The 24,422-nt window shown below is 39.9% G+C and overlaps 1 protein-coding gene across 1 annotated transcript in view; it reads right to left on the bottom strand.

The window, feature by feature from the left end:
- Nucleotides 1-24,422, bottom strand: part of LOC117512091 — a 197,982-nt gene that overhangs the window by 87,074 nt on the left and 86,486 nt on the right. Inside the window, exons 22-25 of the mRNA XM_034172052.1 lie at nucleotides 17,475-17,800; nucleotides 15,619-15,799; nucleotides 15,312-15,506; nucleotides 14,861-15,011 (exon numbers count right to left, since the gene is read on the bottom strand). Of these exons, the coding sequence (XP_034027943.1) occupies nucleotides 14,861-15,011; nucleotides 15,312-15,506; nucleotides 15,619-15,799; nucleotides 17,475-17,800 (853 nt within the window). The remainder of the gene's footprint in view (nucleotides 1-14,860; nucleotides 15,012-15,311; nucleotides 15,507-15,618; nucleotides 15,800-17,474; nucleotides 17,801-24,422) is intronic.

Here is a 24,422-nt window from a genome sequence, read left to right as displayed (position 1 = left end):
ATGGATGAATGATCCTGCACCCTTCCCATCACCGAAAAGCTTGTGAATCCAGAGTGCAAAAAGGAACTAAACAAAACCAAAACTAACGAAAGAAAAACAAAGTCAACATTGACCTCGACATGACCGACAGCGGGTAGAAGACCAAGCATAGCCAGCCTTGTCCTCGTGTTCGCAGTACTTGCAGGTGTGGGATTTGGTTGTCTTTAACATCCACATAGATGCTGAGAATGACAGCCTCAACACTGCATTTAATCTTTTATTAGACTCAATTGGCTTTGCTCAAAATGTAAATGAGTCCACCCACCACTTTAATCATACTTTAGATCTTGTTTTGACTTATGGTATGGAAACTGAAGACTTAACAGTATTCCCTGAAAACCCCCTTCTGTCTGATCATTTCTTAAAAACATTTACATTTACTTTAATGGACTACCCAGCAGTGGGGAATAAGTTTCATTACAGTAGAAGTCTTTCTGAAAGCACTGTAACTAGGTTTAAGGTTATGATTCCTTCTTTGTTATGTTCTCCAATGCCATATACCAACACAGTGCAGAGTAGCTACCTAAACTCTGTGACTGAGATGATTATCTCGTCAATAGTTTTACATCCTCATTGAGAACAACTTTGGATGCTGTAGCTCCTCTGAAAAAGAGAGCCTTAAATCAGAAGTGCCTGACTCCGTGGTATAACTTACAAACTCGCAGCTTAAAGCAGCAGCTAATTTCCTGCTTTTAAATTCAGATAAAACTGAAGTTATTGTACTTGGCCCCACAAATCTTAGAAACATGGTGTCTAACCAGATCCTTACTCTGGATGGCATTACCCTGACCTCTAGTAATACTGTGAGAAATCTTGGAGTCATTTTTGATCAGGATATGTCCTTCAATGCGCATATAAAGCAAATATGTAGGACTGCTTTTTTACATTTGCGCAATATCTGCAGTGAGGTGCCAGACTCCGCCATTCAGCCATCGGACTTCTCTATTTACCGCTCCGACAGAGTGAGAGAACGCACCGGGAAGTCAAAAGGAGGAGGTGTGTGTTTTTTTATTAATGAACGCTGGTGCACGGACACGTTATAATGAATCAAACTTGCACAGCTAACCTGGAGTGCCTTGTCATCAAATGTCGCCCCTTTTATCTCCCCAGAGAGTTTTCTGTAATGTTTTTATGCGCTGTCTACATCCATCCACGGGCTGACACTTCTGATGCTCTTAGTGATTTGAGTGACATCATACATACTTATGAAAACTCTCACCCAAACTCAGTGATTATTGTGGCTGGGGACTTTAATAAAAGTAACTTTAAAACAGTCTCACCTAACTACTATCAGCATGTGAAACTCCCCACAAGGGGGGCACATATTTTAGATCACTGTTACAGTAACGTTAAATCAGCTTATAAGTCCCTACTTAGATCCCCCTTCGGCAAGTCAGATCACTCCTCCATTCTTCTGCTTCCTTCATACATTCAGAGGAGTAGACAACTGAAGCCAATAACCCGCACTGTACAGTGTTGGACCAGGGACAGTGAGGTTCAACTCCAAGGCTGCTTTGATGCGACAGATTGGTCTGTCCTCCAGTCAGAGGATCTGGACGAATACTGCGATGCTATTATTGGATATATTAATTTTTGCATCGATATATGTGTCTCGCAGAGGGTTATCACACATCATCCTAGTCAGAAAATTTGGATTAATGCTGATGTGAGACAAAAATTAAAGGTGCGTGCTGAGGCTTTTAAATCTGTTGACCATGCTGCTTGCAAGCAAGCCAGATACTCTTTGGAGCGGTCTATTAGAGCCGCAAAACGCTCCTGGGGTGACAAAATGGAAGGTTACCTCAATGCAGATGACCCACATCTAATGTGGGAGGGACTGAATGCTGCAACCACATGAAAACCTAAAGGAGCGAACATTACTGACTTTGATCCCTCATTGCCAAATGATCTTAATCAGTTTTATTGTAGATTTGAAACTGGGAACACTGAGCCTGTTGTCTTTTCATCTGAGCAGAGTGGACTTACCATCACTCTGGAAGAAGTCCAAAGGGTTTTGTCCAGGACCAAGGTGAGGAAGGCCCCTGGACCGGACAGAATCCCACCCCGGGTGCTCAAACTGTGTGTAGAACAACTAGCTCCTGTTTTAACAGACCTTTTTAACTTGTCACTGCGGTACTGTACTGTCCCTTTATCTTTTAAAAAGTCAGACATAATACCAGTACCCAAGAAGATGCCTGTGACCTGTTTTAATGACTATCGGCCTGTGGCCTTAACCTCTGTTTTAATGAAGACTTTTGAGCGTCTGGTGTTGGACTATATTAAAAGTCAAATACCAGTGTCTGTGGACCCGCTCCAATTTGCTTACAGATGCAACAGGAGTGTCAAAGATGCCATCTCCTTCACGCTGAACTCTGTGTATAAGCACTTGGACAAAGGAAAATCTTATGTCCGTATGCTTTTCATAGACTACAGCTCTGCTTTTAATTCTCTTGTTCCAGTGCAGCTCATTCACAAATTGAAAACTCTTGGCTTATGTGATGCCATTTGCAAGTGGATTTTAAACTTTTTAACTGGTAGACCACAGAGGGTTAAAATTAACAACTGTTTTTCAAATGTACTTCTTGTGAATACAGGTACTCCGCAAGGATGTATTCTAAGTCCTCTGCTCTACACTTTGTACACATATGATTGTGTTGCGTCTTTTCCCAATAATATGATCATCAAATATGCAGATGATACTACTATTATTGGTCTTGTCAATTCAGATGGTGATGACTCTATCGGTCAGAGGTTCAGTATGTAGTCCAGTGGAGTGAACAAAATCATTTAGTTCTTAATACTTCCAAAACAAATTAACTGATTATTGATTTTGGGAAAAGCAATGTTCACTTGCCTATTATTATTAACAACACAGAGGTACAGAGAGTTGACAGTGTGAAATTTCTTGGTGTGACCCTTTCTAATGATTTGAGCTGGCATGCTAACACTCAAGCTATTGCCAAAAAGTCCAGACAGCGGCTGTATTTTCTACGTAAACTTAAGGAGTTTACTCTAAATAAGCACATTCTTTTAAATTTTTATCACAGTGCTGTTGAAAGTCTCCTTAAAACTGTATCTCTGTATGGTTTGGAAATCTTACATGTAAAGAAAAAAAGTTTTAAACAGAGTGGTGCGTTCTGCTCGCAGGGTAATAGGCTGTGAGCTGCCAGCCCTGGAGGACATTTTTAAAGGCAGGCTTGTTTCGCGGGCATTACTGATCATTAATGACCCCACCCATCCTGCTAAGAATATTTTTGAGCTTCTTCCTTCTGGGAGATGCTATCGTTCTACTAAATGCACGACATCTCGCCATGTAAACAGCTTCTTTCCACAAGCTGTGATGGCTTTGAACTGTGCACACTGACTGACAAGCACTTTACTATTTTTATTATCTCTTATTGCTTTTATTGTGGCAAGTGTTATCTATTTATTCATTTATTATTTATGTCTTTGTGTCAATGTTTTTAAAATGTATGTTTATGCACACTAAGCTCTTGCAAAGTTTTTTCCAATGTAGTTTTACTGCAAATGGCAAATAAACTGAACTGAACTGATATCTCTAAAATTAGAAAGGTCTTGTCTCAGAGTGATGCTGAAAAACTAATTCATGCATTTATTTCCTCTAGGCTGGACTATTGTAATTCATTATTATCAGGTTGTCCTAAAAGTGCCTCGAAAAGCCTTCAGTTAATTCAAAATGCTGCAGCTAGAGTACTGACGGGGACTAGAAGGAGAGAGCATATTTCACCCATATTGGCCTCTCTTCATTGGCTCCTGTTAATTCTAGAATAGAATTTAAAATTCTTCTTCTTCTTACTTATAAGGTTTTGAATAATCAGGTCCCATCTTATCTTAGGGACCTCTTAGTACCATATCACCCCAATAGAGCGCTTCGCTCTCAGACTGCAGGCTTACTTGTAGTTCCTAGGGTTTTTAAGAGTAGAATGGGAGGCAGAGCCTTCAGCTTTCAGGCTCCTCTCCTCTGGAACCAGCTCCCAATTCGGATCAGGGAGACAGACACCCTCTCTACTTTTAAGATTAGGCTTAAAACTTTCCTTTTTGCTAAAGCTTATAGTTAGGGCTGGATCAGGTGACCCTGAACCATCCCTTAGTTATGCTGCTATAGACTTAGACTGCTGGGGGGTTCCCATGATGCACTGAGTGTTTCTTTCTCTTTTTGCTTTGTATGCACCACTCTGCATTTAATCATTGGTGATTGATCTCTGCTGTCTTCCACAGCATGTCCGTTTCCTGATTCTCTGCCCTCAGCCCCAACCAGTCCCAGCAGAAGACTGCCCCTCCCTGAGCCTGGTTCTGCTGGAGGTTTCTTCCTGGAGGTTTCTTCCTTCCCACTGTCGCCAAGTGCTTGCTCATAGGGGGTCGTTTTGACCGTTGGGGTTTTTCTGTAATTATTGTATGGCTTTTGCCTTGCAATATAAAGCGCCTTGGGGCAACTGTTGTTGTGATTTGGCGCTATATAAATAAAACTGATTTGATTTGATTTGAAATGACACTGCACATCAGACCAAAAACACCACACCAGCAGTGATGTTTGGAGGTGAGATCATGATGGTGTGGGGCCGTCTGTCAGCAAACAGCACCGGAGACACATTCTTGATGAAAATCTGCTGCCATCTACCAGGATGATGAAGATGAAAAACAAAGGTAGACATTTCAGCAAGACAATGATACCAAAGACACAGCCAAGGAAAATTCTGAATTGGTTTTTCGTTTACCAAAATTGGAGCAACTTTAACTTTTGACCCCTGTACAAACAGTAACTAACCTTTACCACTTTTTTTTTTTTTTGCTGTTTTTACACCATAACTCCATGGAATTCAGTCACAGATAGTCCAAACTATACCTTTTTGGAATTGTTATGATCAGACAAATAATGTGGTATAGTTTTCAACATGAATGGAGCATGCTTAAATTTTGACCCTTGTGTAATTCTTTATTGACCTCTGTAGCTCATTAGAGATCAGCTCAGGATGGTTCCATATCTGAAAATAAACATTAGTTAATTTAGAATGTGTGTGCAAAATTCCATGCTTTTATCACAAAATGAACAATTTTTATGGAAATTTTAGCTAAGCTGCACCACTAAATCATCTCAATCTCGCCTCTCTAACTTTGTCTCCAAACCGTACCACCCAAGCTGTCCCTCCAATATGTTCATTCTAATGGCCCAGTCACACGGCATAGGACGATTTCTGAACGAAGGGAAAAAATAAAAAAGTCACAATTCGGTGAGAAAAAGCAGACGAAAGAGCTTCATCACTGAATAGCCTGCGAAGCAAGAGCGCAAAAGGGACGAAAGAGTAACAAAATGAAACCAAAGCTAGCGTTGATCTTGACACTTTAAACAAAAACGCGCCTGGAGCCACTGCTGGAGCAGTGTGTGTCTGCATCTCTGCGTTCCAGGACTCGGCGCTGGGATGGAGCTCATAGCACCTGAGTCCTGGAGAAACTGCAAACAGAAGCTATGGAGATCTGGTTTCTTGTCCAGAACAAAAGAGGGATCATCTCCATCATTAGAATCCTCACTGTCTGACGACACGCTGCGCACTCCGTGTGGCTCCAATTAAAAAAAAATAAAAAAAATAAAACTGGTGTGCCGTGGTCACTGCTGTATCACTGTATTACGTTACTAAACCAGATACAACCACAATTCCAATAAAGTTGGGACGTTGTGTAAGATGTAAATAAAAACAGATTACAATGATTTGCATATCCTCTTCAACCTATATTCAACTGAATACACCATAAAGACAAGATATTTAATGTTCAAACTGATAAACTTTATTGTTTTTGTGCAAATATTTGCTCATTTTGAAATGGATGCGTGCAACACGTTTCAAAAAAGTTGGGACAATGGTATGTTTACTACTGTGTTACATCATCTTTCCTTCTAACAACACTCAGTGTTTGGGAACTGAGGACACTAACTGTGAGTGCCATGATTAGGGTTGGGTATCGAGAACCGGTTCTTTTCGAGTATCGTTAAAGAAATGATTCGATTCAACCACTGATCTCTACAAAACGGATTGGTGTAGAAACCACTGATCTCTACAAAACGGATTGGTACAGAAACCACTGATCTCTACAAAATGGATCGGTGCAGAAACCACTGATCTGTGCAAAACATACGTGTCACAGGACTGCTCATTTATGGAGCAGTTTTCTGAAGAAAAATCCTTCGAAATGTTTTTGTTGTTGTTTGTTACCTCAGAATTTCTGATTACTGTTAAAAAAAAAGTTTAGAACACTTGTAATAAATGGCTCTTTATAAACATTTCATCTGTAAATTAAAACCACCTGTTATTTCAGATTAGATAATTTCTTGTTTAACATAAGGACATTTATTTTTAGACAAAATAACATGGAAATTTGTACTTTTTTTTTTTAAGTCTGATGGATTATTTATATCTCATTTCAACCAGAAAGACACTGTAAATAAATACAAATGTTTATTATAAATGCAACATGAAATAATTTAACAATGACTGCAGTGTGATTGTAAAGGATTTCTGTGACATAAACCTCAAGATGATAAACCTCAAGATGATTTTTTTTTTTTATATATAGTTATTTCAACTTGTAATTTCGCCAAAATATGTAATTTGCTTTTAATGTTGTTATCAGGACAGAGTCATTTCTAAAATATGAATTTGAGCGCAATAAGTGGAGAGCTTCTACTTGTGCAAATGTCTTTTGACTTTGATTTCATGGACATTTTTAATGATCTGTTCATTTATTGTTAAAATATAAAACGAAACAGCTTTTTTAAAAAATAATAAAATAGTTGCTGTTGAAAGAGCCTTTTATTTAGAAGCAGGTGATGTTATGCTGGATTCTTGGGACCAGATGAAGGTCTCTTTTGCAGCTTTGAACTCTGATGGTGTTGCTGAAGACACTTTTGTCCTATTCTGAAGAGCAGAGATGTTTTCTTTCGACTGGACTTCGTGGTGTTCAGCTCATCAATGGAAGTTTAGTTGTCTGCACAGCAAATGTTCCTGATTGGGGCAAATAAAAATATTTCTTTAAATATAAAGAAACACTAAACAGTTTATATATAAAAAAGGAAAACAACGGGGGAAAACGATGGAAAAAAAACGCCCGAAAAAATAAGTTATTTAAAGTTGAGCTTTTGTGGTGTCTGAAAAAAGCTGTAGTTTTATTGGGCAAAAATAAAAAAGACTGAACCATTTAGAAATTAAAGCGTTCACTCAGATCAACTGTGCTAAAAGGCTAAGCCGATCATTAAACCTTCACAGCAGTTCAGTAAACGTCACGTTTTATTTTTACATTATTCTCACCTCAATAAAGCTGCAGAACTAAACTCCGTTGGGCAAACTGGGACTGCACATATATCCAAAAAGTGGGTGATTTCGGACTGAGTGGGTTGGCTCCATCACCCCGGCTGCCTCGCTCTGCCCAGTGATGATGCCTGAAGGCCGGCTTCTCTGTGCGGGTCGGCCCGCTGTCGCGGTTCGATCGATATCCCACCAAGTCGTCAGTCCTCCCTCGGTCGGCGTCACTCCGAAAAGTAGCTGAAATAAGCTTCTCCCAGCAAGGTGATGGGAGAATCGCTCTACTGCTGTTTTTTTTTTTAAAGCTTTTTTGTGGTTCAGGTGACCCAAATTCAAGATGGCGATCACTGAACTTTTGTCAGATTGTGGAAACAGCCAGAGTGTGATGTGGCAATCTCCGCCCCCTTGCGGCTTCCGAAACGACGCGTATGACGTCATGCGTTAAAAACGCATCTTGACGGATTGGCCTAAAGTATGCAGTGTGAAAGGTGCATTAGACAGACAAGAAACTACAATCGACTGAAACATTTTTTTTCCTCCCAAAATGAGATGTCCTGTGTTCTTTATAAATTACATCCAGACGTGCAGCACAGCCAGCTGCAAGAGCTCAGCTCAGAGGTATGGAAAGACATTCATGCCAATAATGTCTGAAAGGAAATGCTTTGACAATAACTACAGATTGTGTTTATTTCTATTTATGTCCAGAGATCAATGATCCGCCATGTAGAGTTTATTATGTCCAAAGTTTAAGGTTCCAGTGACCAATTTCATATTTATTTACTTTAAGACTCAATAAAATGTTGTTCAATTTCAATTTAATTGGCTTTTAAAGCGCCAAATCACAACAAAAGCCATCTCAAGGTGCCTCATATAGAACAGTTCAACAGAAAAAATAAAAATAAATAAATAAAAATTAAAAAATTCAAATACATAATTAAAAACAGAAGTAAAAGAATAAAACAGAAAAAAAAAAAATTATTCATAAGAGAGAGAATAAAATAGGTTTTAAATCTTGACTTAAAAATGTCCACGGACTCCGACTGCCTCACGATCGCAGGAAGCCTGTTCCACAGAGCGGGTGCACGATAAGAAACAGCTCTTTGACCCGCTGACATAGAAAACCTGTAAAGTCTGCTTTTAGTACACAAAAAAAATTCACAAGAGGTATCGTTAAGGGAATCGATAAGGAATCGGATCGATAAGCGGAATCGATAATGGTGTCAATATCGATAAAATCTTATCGATACCCATCCCTAGTCATGACTGAATATAAAAGGAGCATCCCCAAAAGGCTCAGCCGTTCACAAGCAAAGATGGGGCGAGGATCACCACTTTGTGAACAACTGCGTGAAAAATAGTCCAACAGCTTAAGAACAATGTTTCTCATGTTCAGTTGCAATGAATTTAGGGATTCCATCATCTACAGTCCATAATATAATCAGAAGATTCAGTTAAACTCTACCATGCAAAGCGAAAGCCATACATCAACAACATCAAGAAACGCCGCCGCCTTCTCTGGGCCCGAGCTCATTCGAAATGGACAGACGCAAAGTGTAAAAGTGTGCTGTGGTCTGATGAATCCACATTTCAAATTGTTTTTGGAAATCATGGATGTCGTGTCCTCCGGACAAAAGAGGAAAAAGCCAGCATCAGTGATGGTATGGGGGAGTGTTAGTGCCCATGGCATGGGCAACTTACACATCTGTGATGACACCATCAATGCTGAAAGGTACATCCAGGTTTTGGAGCAACACATGCTGCCATCCAAGTAACGTCTTTTTCAGGGACGTCCCTGATTATTTCAGCAAGACAATGCCAAGCCACATTCTGCACGCGTTACAAAGGTGTGGCTTCGTAGTAAAGGTGTGGGTACTAGACTGTTGCCCACTGAAAATGTGTGGCGCATTATTAAGTGCAAAATATGACAACGGAGACCCTGGACTGTTGAACAACTGAAGTCGTACATCAAGCAAGAATGCGAAAGAATTCCACTGACAAAGCATCAACAATTAGTGTCCTCAGTTCCCAAACGCTTATTGAGTGTTGTTAGAAGGAAAGGTGATGTAACACAGTGGTAAACAGACCAATGTCCCAGCTTTTTTGAAACGTGTTGCAGGCATCCATTTTAAAATGAGCAAATATTTGTACAAAAACAATAAAGTTTATCAGTTTGAACATTAAATATCTTGTCTTTGTGGTGTATTTAAATGAATATAGGTTGAAGAGGATTTGCAAATCATATTCTGTTTTTATTTACATTTTACACAATGTCCCAACTTCATTGGAATTGGAGTTGTATATTGATATATAACAGAAAACTGTCAAAAGGGGGAATAAATGTGTAAAGATGATTGAATATATCATAACAGTAAATTGATCAGTCCGTGTGAACGTGCACATTGACTCATATGTGCACTTATTTCCACCAGCTGCCAATGATCCACAACGTGAACTGTGCCTTCCAGAACAGCTCTTTATATAATCATTTGAATTATCTACCTGTTGCCACATGTACAGAAGGGATGGATTGTCATTCCTACACTCATATTGTTAATTTAATAAAAAATAATAAGTGCACGCAGGAGCTGCTGCTGCGTTCAAGGTCCGTCGGAAATTCCACAAATTTTTTTGTTTCAAATTCAGCAGTTGCTTGTGGCAAAATAATTAATTGTATCCACACAAAAGATTAATTCTGGCATATACAAGGTGCCTGAGCCCAGGGAAGCTGACCCACCACCCACATAAAAAACAAAAATCCAAGCAAACCGGTTGGGTTTGCCCTGTAATTTCCAACGGTACTTGAACGCAGCAGCGCTCAGGAGCCGGCTTCTGCACTGTGTGAAAACATTCAGCTGGTCGAATTAAGTCAAAGTAAACGCTAATGTTACAGAAACTAAGCAAATGATAAAAAACGTCAAGAACGACAGCAAAACGAAATACAGATGAATTGAGGTTTTCGTTGCCCTTCGTTCAAATTTTTCAACAGTTTAAAAATCCTGACAAAGCGCCAGCTGCAGGAACGAAGCTGAGCGAAGGTTAAATGATGCCAACAACAGCCAACGAAAGTCCAGATTTCTTGTTTCGTTAGGGCTTCGTTGCCCTTTGTTAAGTGCCGTGTGACTGGGCCATTAGTCCTGTTCATCCTTGTCACTCCAAAAGAGAACTGCGACATCTTCAACTGTGCTACTTCCAGCTCTGCCTCCTGTCTTTTTGTTAGCGCCACCGTCTGTAAGCTGTACAACATAGTTGGTCTCACTACGGTCTTGTAGACTTTCCCCTTCACTCTTGCTGATATTCTTCAGTCACAAGTCATTTTTGCCACCTTTCTCACCCACTCCACCCTGCCAGTTAACCAGATTTAAACTGATCCACTTTCATCACCTCTACTCCTTGTAACTGCACTTTTCCACCAGGACCAGACTCCCTCTCATTCACACACATGTATTCAGTCTTGCTCCAACTGACTTTCATTCCCCTGCTCTCCAAAGCATATCACGTGTGTATGTAAATTCATCTAGATATTAAAAGTGAAGTGGATTCTGTGTATGTGTGTGCATGTGTGCCTGCTCCCAGACTACCAATAACCAGCAAAAATCTATTTAAGCATAAAAATTCAAAAAGAAAAAAAAAAAATAATATAGCACCTTCAACTGCACCACAGACTAAAACAGTTAAATGTGGTCTATTAAACATTAGGTCTCTCTCTTCTAAGTCCCTGTTGGTAAATGATATAATAATTGATCAACATATTGATTTATTCTGCCTTACAGAAACCTGGTTACAGCAGGATGAATATGTTAGTTTAAATGAGTCAACACCCCCGAGTCACACTAACTGTCAGAATGCTCGTAGCACGGGCCGGGGCGGAGGATTAGCAGCAATCTTCCATTCCAGCTTATTAATTAATCAAAAACCCAGACAGAGCTTTAATTCATTTGAAAGCTTGACTCTTAGTCTTGTCCATCCAAATTGGAAGTCCCAAAAACCAGTTTTATTTGTTATTATCTATCGTCCACCTGGTCGTTACTGTGAGTTTCTCTGTGAATTTTCAGACCTTTTGTCTGACTTAGTGCTTAGCTCAGATAAGATAATTATAGTGGGCGATTTTAACATCCACACAGATGCTGAGAATGACAGCCTCAACACTGCATTTAATCTATTATTAGACTCTACTGGCTTTGCTCAAAAAGTAAATGAGTCCACCCACCACTTTAATCATATCTTAGATCTTGTTCTGACTTATGGTATGGAAATAGAAGACTTAACAGTATTCCCTGAAAACTCCCTTCTGTCTGATCATTTCTTAATAACATTTACATTTACTCTGATGGACTACCCAGCAGTGGGGAATAAGTTTCATTACACTAGAAGTCTTTCAGAAAGCGCTGTAACTAGGTTTAAGGATATGATTCCTTCTTTATGTTCTCTAATGCCATATACCAACACAGTGCAGAGTAGCTACCTAAACTCTGTAAGTGAGATAGAGTATCTCGTCAATAGTTTTACATCCTCACTGAAGACAACTTTGGATGCTGTAGCTCCTCTAAAAAAAGAGAGCTTTAAATCAGAAGTGCCTGACTCCGTGGTATAACTCACAAACTCGTAGCTTAAAGCAGATAACCCGTAAGTTGGAGAGGAAATGGCGTCTCACTAATTTAGAAGATCTTCACTTAGCCTGGAAAAAGAGTATGTTGCTCTATAAAAAAGCCCTCCGTAAAGCTAGGAGATCTTTCTACTCATCACTAATTGAAGAAAATAAGAACCCCAGGTTTATTTTCAGCACTGTAGCCAGGCTGACAAAGAGTCAGAGCTCTATTGAGCTGAGTATTCCATTAACTTTAACTAGTAATGACTTCATGACTTTCTTTGCTAACAAAATTTTAACTAGTAGAGAAAAAATTACTCATAACCATCCCAAAGACGTATCGTTATCTTTGGCTGCTTTCAGTGATGCCGGTATTTGGTTAGACTCTTTCTCTCCGATTGTTCTGTCTGAGTTATTTTCATTAGTTACTTCATCCAAACCATCAACATGTTTATTAGACCCCATTCCTACCAGGCTGCTCAAGGAAGCCCTACCATTATTTAATGCTTCGATCTTAAATATGATCAATCTATCTTTGTTAGTTGGCTATGTACCACAGGCTTTTAAGGTGGCAGTAATTAAACCATTACTTAAAAAGCCATCACTTGACCCAGCTATCTTAGCTAATTATAGGCCAATCTCCAACCTTTCTTTTCTCTCAAAAATTCTTGAAAGGGTAGTTGTAAAACAGCTAACTGATCATCTGCAGAGGAATGGTCTATTTGAAGAGTTTCAGTCAGGTTTTAGAATTCATCATAGTACAGAAACAGCATTAGTGAAGGTTACAAATGATCTTCTTATGGCCTCGGACAGTGGACTCATCTCTGTGCTTGTTCTGTTAGACCTCAGTGCTGCTTTTGATACTGTTGACCATAAAATTTTATTACACAGATTAGAGCATGCCATAGGTATTAAAGGCACTGCGCTGCGGTGGTTTGAATCATATTTGTCTAATAGATTATAATTTGTTCATGTAAATGGGGAATCTTCTTCACAGACTAAAGTTAATTATGGAGTTCCACAAGGTTCTGTGCTAGGACCAATTTTATTCACTTTATACATGCTTCCCTTAGGCAGTATTATTAGACGGTATTGCTTAAATTTTCATTGTTACACAGATGATACCCAGCTTTATCTATCCATGAAGCCAGAGGACACACACCAATTAGCTAAACTGCAGGATTGTCTTACAGACATAAAGACATGGATGACCTCTAATTTCCTGCTTTTAAACTCAGATAAAACTGAAGTTATTGTACTTGGCCCCACAAATCTTAGAAACATGGTGTCTAACCAGATCCTTACTCTGGATGGCATTACCCTGACCTCTAGTAATACTGTGAGAAATCTTGGAGTCATTTTTGATCAGGATATGTCATTCAAAGCGCATATTAAACAAATATGTAGGACTGCTTTTTTGCATTTACGCAATATCTCTAAAATCAGAAAGGTCTTGTCTCAGAGTGATGCTGAAAAACTAATTCATGCATTTATTTCCTCTAGGCTGAACTATTGTAATTCATTATTATCAGGTTGTCCTAAAAGTTCCCTAAAAAGCCTTCAGTTAATTCAAAATGCTGCAACTAGAGTACTGACGGGGACTAGAAGGAGAGAGCATATCTCACCCATATTGGCCTCTCTTCATTGGCTTCCTGTTAATTCTAGAATAGAATTTAAAATTCTTCTTCTTACTTATAAGGTTTTGAATAATCAGGTCCCATCTTATCTTAGGGACCTCGTAGTACCATATCACCCCAATAGAGCGCTTCGCTCTCAGACTGCAGGCTTACTTGTAGTTCCTAGGGTTTGTAAGAGTAGAATGGGAGGCAGAGCCTTCAGCTTTCAGGCTCCTCTCCTGTGGAACCAGCTCCCAATTCAGATCAGGGAGACAGACACCCTCTCTACTTTTAAGATTAGGCTTAAAACTTTCCTTTTTGCTAAAGCTTATAGTTAGGGCTGGATCAGGTGACCCTGAACCATCCCTTAGTTATGCTGCTATAGATGTAGACTGCTGGGGGGTTCCCATGATGCACTGTTTCTTTCTCTTTTTGCTCTGTAATGATTGATCTCTGCTCCCCTCCACAGCATGTCTTTTTCCTGGTTCTCTCCCTCAGCCCCAACCAGTCCCAGCAGAAGACTGCCCCTCCCTGAGCCTGGTTCTGCTGGAGGTTTCTTCCTGTTAAAAGGGAGTTTTTCCTTCCCACTGTAGCCAAGTGCTTGCTCACAGGGGGTCGTTTTGACCGTTGGGGTTTTACATAATTATTGTATGGCCTTGCCTTACAATATAAAGCGCCTTGGGGCAGCTGTTTGTTGTGATTTGGCGCTATATAAAAAAAATGATTGATTGATGTGTGTACCTTCAATCACAGAGAAACTGGGGAGAGCTGACATTTGCAGTTTGATATCTTATGTATTTTGGGTTAATGATTTACACCGGGAAAATGGAAAGTTGATAGGACTAATATTCTTGGAGAAATTAGGGATATTAAATAACAACAGTAACACACACATTCATATTACCATTAATCAGTCCCTGCCTGGTAACCAGACAAGCTCTGAACAAAGGAAACATCTCAACCTTGCCAGTTGTAAAACATGACTACTCAACGTGCCAAAAAATAAATACAATTATTTACAAAATTCTCATTTTAATTTAATTTAATGCACTTTCAGTAAAATTCATTATACAAACTTTGCATAATTTATTACCACTCTTGAAAAAATAGCTACTTATTTGATAAACATTACTCAATCTAAAACCTGTGGATCCCCATGGGCAACATTCTAGTTGAAAGCGCACAACCTGCCACTCAAAATGAAGATATTAACTGATTCACTAAGATTTTTGGAACCATAAAATAAACAGAAACAGACAAAGATGAGGCCAAAAACAGACTGTCTTGCCAAAATGACTATCTTTTACCTGATTCAATGACAGCCTGGATCTTGGACGCCATCACACAACCGTCATTACAGAAGAGCTTGATCACGTTCTCGCTGTTTTTGTTTTCAACCATCTCAGACATCAGGTGGGGAGTGCAACAGCCAGAACATGGTTGTGGAGTTTTGATTTTCTGTAATTGTATTAAAACCGGAAAGAGAAAACAGAGTCACATCATCCTCTCTGTCTACAGGCATTTAATTTACTAATCTGAGCGGCTATCTGATTTTGACTAAGTTGATTGTAGCAAACAGTGAAGAGATCCTATGCAAACAAGGTAACAGCTTCAAACTCATAATGTCAAATAAGGCAACTCACTATTATGCTGCCATGAGAGGCAAACCACTACATTCAATCAGTAAAGGTAGTTAAAAGCTTACACTGACCAAACAGAAGCTGAACATTTTTACCAGGTTTCTCTAGATTTACTTGCCTGTTTATACTCTGCCAGACATACTTCATTGCAGAGGGCTTTATTGTTTTCCCCAATATTTAGGGTTAGCGGATTGTGGCAGCGGGAGTCACAGTTCTCACAGGTGGCCAGGTTGTTGATCTTGAAGAAGCGAGACAAGCAGGGGTCACTGCAAATCTTGTGGACAATGTCGTGGAATATGACCTCATGTTTGCTCTGCAGGAGTTAAAACAAAGCCCAGTGTGAATGCTACGGTGCTTCATGGAATGATATAAATAAAATATACTTTTCCCACTTTAATAATTGTTCTTGCTCCATTATCCCTTACAATGCAGTATCTGGTGCATATGCTGCAGATGCTACAGATGGAGTGTGGTGCTGCTGGTGGCATTTTGGAGGACATGATTCTTTTATAGTTGAATGAGGCACGGCAGGTCTGGCTACAGAAGTTCTTCATTGACCCGTCATCCGCTGCAGCCTGGATAATGCTCTCAGACTGTTTAAATGCTCTGTGAAAGAGACCATTCCAAAAATCAAGAGTTAGTCCATAGTCCTATCACAGTAAAATTTTGCTGGATGATATATTGCTTCAGAAATATCACAATATTATCAATGTCATTTTCAAACCATTTAATGCCATTAATAAAATGATAATATATCAAAAATGCAAGTACATCCTTTCAAAGAGCAATGAACCTTTTATTTTCAAGAATATTCAACATTGAAATTGAAATGTTAAAGACTAAAATATCCGAAATCAGTAAACCAGTTATTCATATTTCAAAAGGGTGGTATGGGCTAATGGTAGCTCAGTGCATGAACTAATGGGCCGTTATCACCATATGATGGGCCCTTCTCTGACATCAATGGACCTATGAAAAGTGGAACAAAATACAATTCAAGATGTTTGTTTTTATTGTAAGCGACAATTTTAGTCCATTTAAGTTAAATGGGTTCCATATTTTGTTATTTTGTACTATATTTCATGTAATTTCAAGTTATGTATCGTCATAAACAATGTTTCGAAGGTTAAAAACTAATATTGGATGGATAAGGGTTTGTTTGTTTTATGTCATTGTGGTTTGAATTTCTGTAGTTCTATTTTTATTTAATGTTGTCGTAAAGCACTTTGTGATTTTATCTTGAAAGGTGCTATCTAAATAAACTACTTAGTTGCTGCTGTTTTCAGATCTTGCACACAGTTGCTTTAATTGAGTGAGCAGCAAAGGGCTGAGCTGCCGTCAGGTACTGCTGCACCGAGAGAGTAAATGTAAACTCTCTTTTCATTAAATTATGAATTGGATTATTGCTCTTCTCCTTCGTGATGACTATATTTACTGTGTGTATGTGCACATTAAGTGGTTATCTGAAATGTCATGTGATTCTTTAATATTTTGTCAATTTTAAGGTTGTTTGATTTTTGCACAAATGATCTCATCTCATAAAACCTCACTTTGTACAGATTAAAAATAACTGTGGGCAGCATCGCTATTCACCGAACAGCCCAATCTTGTACCAATTCATATAAGATGTCAACTTTTGTAACAAGTTGGTGCTGTTGTCTGCCTTAACTCGCATGCAACAGACTGATCTCATAGAGAACAGTGATTCAACCCAAATGTGGGCTTTTAGGTTCATATTTTGGAAGAAAAAGGCAAGTTAACATATTCCATTTATTCTTTCAAATTTTCAGGATGGAATAATACAGTCGCTTTGCTTTAACCGGCTGGTTCACTGTCCTAGTGCCTCCCACAGAGAGCAGGGACACAAGCAGTGTAACTTGCTGAAATGTTGGTGACTTAATAAACAAACAGGCACATAAAGACATAAAGAGCAAGACATCAAAGGCAGCAAAATATTGTTCATCTTTATATATGGAACCATACGTCAATATATTAATTATTAGGACAGGCCTAATTCTCTGAGTGCTGCATATTTTGGCAGTGTAATACTGTTACCATGCATGACAATATACGATAATTTGACAAAGGACGTAATGGCATGTCTATCAAAATAGATGTAATAACATCACAAAATTAGAAGATCAAAGATAAAACTTTTGAGACAGAAGTAAGAGTAACACATCTGATAAGTTGGCTGCATACATGTTGTATTTGTCCCGCAAAAACAGAAATATCAAGTTTTAACTACCCATAAAGCAAAACAAAAATGACTGTCACTCACTGGAAGCAGAAGTCGCAGTTCTTCTTAACTGGTTTGACTTGATCAAATACTGAAATACACGAAGTGGAACAGAAAAGACTGATGTCGCCCTTCTTCTGATAAACACTCTGTCCATCCACCAGGACCTTCTTGCAGTAGGAGCAGCTCTTGTGGAAAGTCATGCGGGTGACACTGGGTACAATCTGCATCTCATTGTTTGATGTCTTCATCTCATTGTTTGAAGTCTCCATCTCTTTATTTGAATTCTCCATTTCGTTATTTGAAGTCTCCATCTCAGGGGGTGCAGATGTAGAGATTTCCGTCAAGACTGAAGCACACTGCTCCTGCTGTAAACAACAGAGTCATAAGATTGTGCAAAATAATGGTAGTCAGTCAGAAGTAAACCTGTAGTGGTAGGATATACAACCCCTGGCAAAAATTATGGAATCACCAGCTTCGGAGGATGTTCATTCAGTTGCTTAATTTTGTAGAAAAAAAAGCAGATCACAGACATGACACAAAACTAAAGTCATTTCAAATGGCAACTTTCTGGCTTTAAGAAACACTATAAGAAATCAAGAAAAAAAAATTGTGGCAGTCAGTAACGGTTACTTTTTTAGACACTCCAGACAAGTGTTCAAAAAAGGGTCCAAAATTCTCTGGAATAGTGTTTTGAGTTAACATCATGCATTTGTAGAACAGACGAAGGGATTTGGCACTATCCCCAGCCACACGTTCTATCTATTGTATAATTCTGTAGCAGTGTTTCAAGTTAACATCATTCATTCGTAGAACAGACAAAGGGATTTGGCACTATCCCCAGCCACACGTTCTATCTATTGTATAATTCTGTAGCAGTGTTTCAAGTTAACATCATTCATTCGTAGAACAGACAAAGGGATTTGGCACTATCCTTCCCACTGTAGCCAAGTGCTTGCTCACAGGGGGTCGTTTTGACCGTTGGGGTTTTACATAATTATTGTATGGCCTTGCCTTACAATATAAAGCGCCTTGGGGCAGCTGTTTGTTGTGATTTGGCGCTATATAAAAGAATTGATTGATTGATTGATTGACCAAGCAGAGGGAAAAAAATATGGACTCACTTAATTCTGAGGAATAAATTATGGAATCACCCTGTAAATTTTCATCCCCAAAACTAACACCTGCATTAAATCAGATCTGCTCGTTAATCTGCATCTAAAAAGGAGTGATCACACCTTGGAGAGCTGTTGCACCAAGTGGACTGACATGAATCATGGCTCCAACATGAGAGATGTCAATTGAAACAAAGGAGAGGATTATCAAACTCTTAAAAGAGGGTAAATCATCACGCAATGTTGCAAAAGATGGTTGTTCACAGTCAGCTGTGTCTAAACTCTGGACCAAATACAAACAACATGGGAAGGTTGTTAAAGGCAAACAAACTGGTAGACCAAGGAAGACATCAAAGCGTCAAGACAGAAAACTTAAAGCAATGTCTCAAAAATTGAAAATGCACAACAAAACAAATGAGGAACGAATGGGAGGACACTGGAGTCAACGTCTGTGACCAAACTGTAAGAAACTGCCTAAAGGAAATGGGATTTACATACAGAAAAGCTAAACGAAAGCCATCATTAACACCTAAACAGAAAAAAACAAGGTTACAATGGGCTAAGGAAAAGCAATCGTGGACTGTGGTTGACTGGATGAAAGTCATATTCAGTGATTCAGTGATGAATCTCGAATCTGCATTGGGCAAGGTGATGATGCTGGAACTTTTGTTTGGTGCCGTTCCAATGAGATTTATAAAGATGACTGCCTGAAGAGAACATGTAAATTTCCACAGTCATTGATGATATGGGGCTGCATGTCAGGTAAAGGCACTGGGGAGATGGCTGTCATTACATCATCAATAAATGCACAAGTTAACGTTGATATTTTGGACACTTTTCTTATCCCATCAATTGAAAGGATGTTTGGGGATGATGAAATCATTTTTCAAGATGATAATGCATCTTGCCATAGAGCAAAAACTGTGAAAACATTCCTTGCAAAAAGACACATAGGGTCAATGTCATGGCCTGCAAATAGTCCGGATCTTAATCCAATCGAAAATCTTTGCTGGAAGTTGTTGAAACTGGTCCATGACAAGGCTCCAACCTGCAAAGCTGATCTGGCAACAGCAATCAGAGAAAGTTGGAGCCAGATTGATGAAGAGTACTGTTTGTCACTCATTAAGTCCATGCCTCAGAGACTGCAAGCTGTTATAAAAGCCAGAGGTGGTGCAACAAAATACTAGTGATGTGTTGGAGCGTTCTTTTGTTTTTCATGATTCCATAATTTTTTCCTCAGAATTGAGTGAGTCCATATTTTTTCCCTCTGCTTGGTCTAAAAAAGTAACCATTACTGACGGCCACAATTTTATTTCCTGATTTCTTATAGTGTTTCTTAAAGCCAGAAAATTGCCATTTGAGGAACTGGCGTGAGGAACAGCTCTCTTGGATCATGGACCTTGTCACATTTTTTTTAAATAGCACCCCTTGTGCACGGACTGGGGTGTTTTGGGATTAACTTTCATTGCTATGTTGATGATACTCAGTTATACACGCTGTTAACTGCTGGTAATCTCATATAGATAAAATCCTTAGAAGATTGCCTTGCATCAGTGAAAAGCTGGATGTCTAGCAATTTCCTACTTTTGAACTCAGACAAGACCAAAATGACGGTTGTTGGTCCAGTGAGACATCGGCATCAATTTGACCAGCTAACGCTTAGCCTAGGGTCGTGTGTCATACATCACACTGACAAAGTGAGGAACCTTGGGGTGATTTTTGACCCTGTGTTGTCCTTTGATTACACATTAGAGATACTACGAGGACTGCTTTCTTCTACCTGTGAAATATAGTGAAAATTCATACCATCATGTTTGTGGCTGATGCAGAGAACCTGATTCATGCATGTGTTTCTTCTAGACTGGACTACTGCAATGTTCTATTTTCTGGTTAACCACAGTCCAGCATTAGGGGTCTCCAAATGGTTCAAAATGCTGCTGCCAGACTTGACAGAAAGCATAAAGTTTGATCACATTACACCCATTTTGGCATCTCTTCACTGGCTTCCTGTCCTTCCTGTGATCAGATTTTAAGGTTCTGTTACTAACCTAGTGCAGTCTAAGGCACACCTGTGCACTAATCATGGTGTCTAATCAGCATCTTGATATGGCACACCTGTGAGGTGGGATGGATTATCTCAGCAAAGGAGAAGTGCTCACTATCACAGATTTAGACTGGTTTGTGAACAATATTTGAGGGAAATGGTGATATTGTGTATGTGGAAAAAGTTTTAGATCTTTGAGTTCATCTCATACAAAATGGGAGCAAAACCAAAAGTGTTGCATTTATATTTTTGTTGAGTGTATAAAATTATTCATGGACGGGCACCTCCCTACTTACCTGATCTAGTCAAGCCTTACATACCAGTGGGCGCATGGCTACTTTGTGTCCCTAGGGTGAAGGTTCTGTTACTAACCTATAAAATTATTCATGGACGGGCGCCTCCCTACTTACCTGATCTACCTGATGAAGTATACCTTGAGTGTAGTTTTTCTGGCCGACTGATTCTGCGTTCAAATCAAAACAAATTTATTAATTTATATAGCGCCATCTCACGACAAGGTCACCTCAAGGCACTTGACACAACACAACGCGGAAAACAGAAAATTAATTAAAAGATCAAAAACATAATAAAAGAGTAAAGCCATAAAAGAGTAAAAAGAATAAAAAAAAACATAATAACATAATATACTAATGATAAAACAGGGAAAACAAATGGGTCTTAATTCTTGATTTAAAAGTTTCCACAGAATCCGACTGCCTTATGTGCGCAGGGAAATTGTTCCACAAAGCAAGGGCACAATAAGAAAAAGCTCTGTGACCCGCATACTCTTTATTCACCCTAGCAACATAAAGTAGTCCTGCACCTTGCGAATGCAGGGCCCGAACCACTACGTAGGGCTTAACAAGGTCAGGGAGGTGCTAGTCCATGAACAATTCTATAGGCCAGTTACAGAACGTTAAAATACGATCTTGCAAAGACAGGAAGCCAGTGAAGAGATGCCATAATTGGCTTCGTGCCGTCTGGCAGCAGCATTTTGAACCAACTGAAGACCCCTAATGCTGGATTGCGGTAAACCAGAAAACAGAGCATCACAATTGTCCAATCGAGAAGAGATAAATGCATGTATCAGTCTCAGCATCAGCCACAGACAGGATGGGACGAATCTTCACTATATTTTACAGATGGAAAAAAGCAGTCCTCGTAATGTCTCTAATGTGGAGTTCAAAAGACAATGTAGGATCAAAAATTACTAATAAGGTTCGTCACTTTGTCTGTATGATGTATAACACGTGAACCTAAGCTAAGTGCTAGCTGGTCAAATCGATGCTGATGCCTCACTGGATCAAGAACTATCATTTCAGTCTTATCAGAGTTTAAAAGCAGGAAGTTACTAGACCTCCAGCTTCTCACTGATGCAAGGCAATCTTCTAAGAATTTTATGTGAATCAGATTACCAACAGTTATCAGCATATACAATTGAGTATCATCAGCATAGCAATGAAAGGCAATCCCAAAACGTCGCAGTATATGCCCAAGGGGTGCTACATAAAGGGAGAAGAACAGGGGGCCTAAGACAGATCCCTGTGGAACCCAAACTTCATGTCACTAAGGTTAGAGGTAGTGTTATTGTACAAAACACAGTAAGAACTACTGGACAGGTATGATGTCAACAACGCAAGGGCACTTCCAGTATTCCAAAAATGATTCTCCAAGCCTATCAAGTATTATATGATGATCCATTGCATCAAACCCAGCACAGAGTAGTGGTGCCCGAGTCCATTGCTCGCAGAAAGTCATTCACGACTTTAGTGAGCGCTGTCTAACTGGAGTGATATTTTCTAAAAGCAGACTACAATGGCTCAAAAAGATTATTCTCAGTATTCTCAGTTTCTTCCGCTTTATCCGGAGTCGGGTCGCGGGGGCAGCAGCTCAAGCAACGCCGCCCAGACCTCCCGATCCACACACACCTCCCCCAGCTCCTCCAGGGGAACCCCGAGGCATTCTCAAGCCAGCCGAGAGATGTAATCCTTCCAGCATGTCCTGGGTCTTCCCCGGGGGCCTCCTTCCAATGGGACGCGTCCAGGGGGCATCCGGAAAAGATGCCCGAGCCACCTCAACTGACTCCTTTCGACGTGGAGGAGCAGCGGCTCGACTCCGAGCTCCTCACCCTATCTCTAAGGGAGGGCCCAGCCACCCTGCGGAGGAAACTCATCTCGGCCGCTTGTACCCGCGATCTCGTTCTTTCGGTCATGACCCAAATCTCATGACCATAGGTGAGGATCGGAACGTAGATCGATTGGTAAATCGAGAGCTTTGCCCCCCTACTCAGCTCTCTCTTCACCACGACGGTCCGATACAGCGACTCCATCCGTCCCTCACTCGTGAATAAGACCCCGAGATACTTAAACTCCTCCACTTGAGGCAAGGACACTCCACCGACCTGAAGAGGGCAAAGCACCTTTTTCCGGTCGAGAACCATGGCCTCGGATTTGGAGGTGCTGATTTTCATCCCGGACGCCTCACACTCGGCTGCAAACCGCACTTCATTTCACAGGCTTTAATTACCAGACCAAAATACCATATATATCTATGGGGGTAAAACTTTGAGAACCTGCAACAAAAATGTATTTATTACCACATAGTCTTTTACCAGCATAAACACTGTGTCATATAGCGGTGATGGGGATACAGTCATCGCTTACCATTCCCAGAGAATGTGCAGGATTTGCTGCTGCCTCAGGACCTGTAGCTTTTAAATTGTTCACCCCATAGAGAACTTATTCTGCAATGGCCACTATTATGTGGGCTAAGACTAATCAGAGTCCAGCAAATATAGTGATCGTGTCATTATAGGAAAGGTGGTAATGCAAGTCTGCTGTTCAGATTATATAGTGGGGAAAATAAGTATTTGACCCCCTGTCAGTTTTGCATGTTTTCCCACCTACAACGAATGAAGAGCTCTGTAATTTTTATCGTAGGTACACTTCAATTGTGAGAGACAAAATCTAAAAAAAAAAAAAAAAAAAATCCAGAAAATCACATTGTATGATTTTAAAATAATTAATTTGCATTTTATTGAATGAAATAAGTATTTGACCCCCGAGAAAAACAGGGCTTAACAATTGGTACAGAAACATTTGTCTGCCATTACAGAGGTGAGACATTTCCTGTAGTTTTCACAGTTTTCACACAGTGCAGCAGGGATTTTGGTCCACTCCTCCACACAGATCTTCTCCAAATCTTTCAGGTTTGGAGTTTCAGCTCCCTCCAAAGATTTTATATTGAGTTCAGGTCTGGAGACTGGCCAGAGACTCCTTAGTTGCCTTGGCTGTGTTTGGGGTCATTATCATGCTGGAAGACCCAGCCATGACCCATTTTCAATGCTCTTACTGAGGGAAGGAGGTTGTTTGTCAAAATCTTGCAGTAGATGACCCCATCCATCCTTCCTTCAATATGGTGAACTCGTCCTGTCCCCTTTGCAGAAGGGCACCCTCAGAGTATGATGTTTCCACCCCCAAGCTTTGCGGCTGGATGGTTTTCTTGGGATTGTTCTCATCCTCTAAACATGGTAAATGGAGTTGATTCCAAAAAGCTCTATTCTGATCTCATCTGACTACATGACCATGGGAGAACCATGCCTCCTCTGGATCATCCAGATGGTCACTGGTGAACTTCAAATGGGCCTGGACATTTGCTGGCTTGAGCAGGGGGACCTTACTGCCCTGCAGGATTTTAAACCATGACAGCATCATGTAATACTAATGTAATCTTTGTGACTGTGGTCCCAGCTCTCTTCAGGTCATTGACCAGGTCCTCCTGTGTAGTTCTGAGCTTTCTCAGAATCATCCTTACCCCACAAAGTGAGATCTT

The sequence above is a fragment of the Thalassophryne amazonica genome, chromosome 6 (genome assembly GCF_902500255.1).
Source record: "Thalassophryne amazonica chromosome 6, fThaAma1.1, whole genome shotgun sequence".
NCBI classification, from domain to species: Eukaryota; Metazoa; Chordata; class Actinopteri; order Batrachoidiformes; family Batrachoididae; genus Thalassophryne; species Thalassophryne amazonica.
The sequence above is the reverse complement of the archived record's forward strand: the minus strand, read 5'-3'. Positions and strand labels throughout refer to the sequence as shown.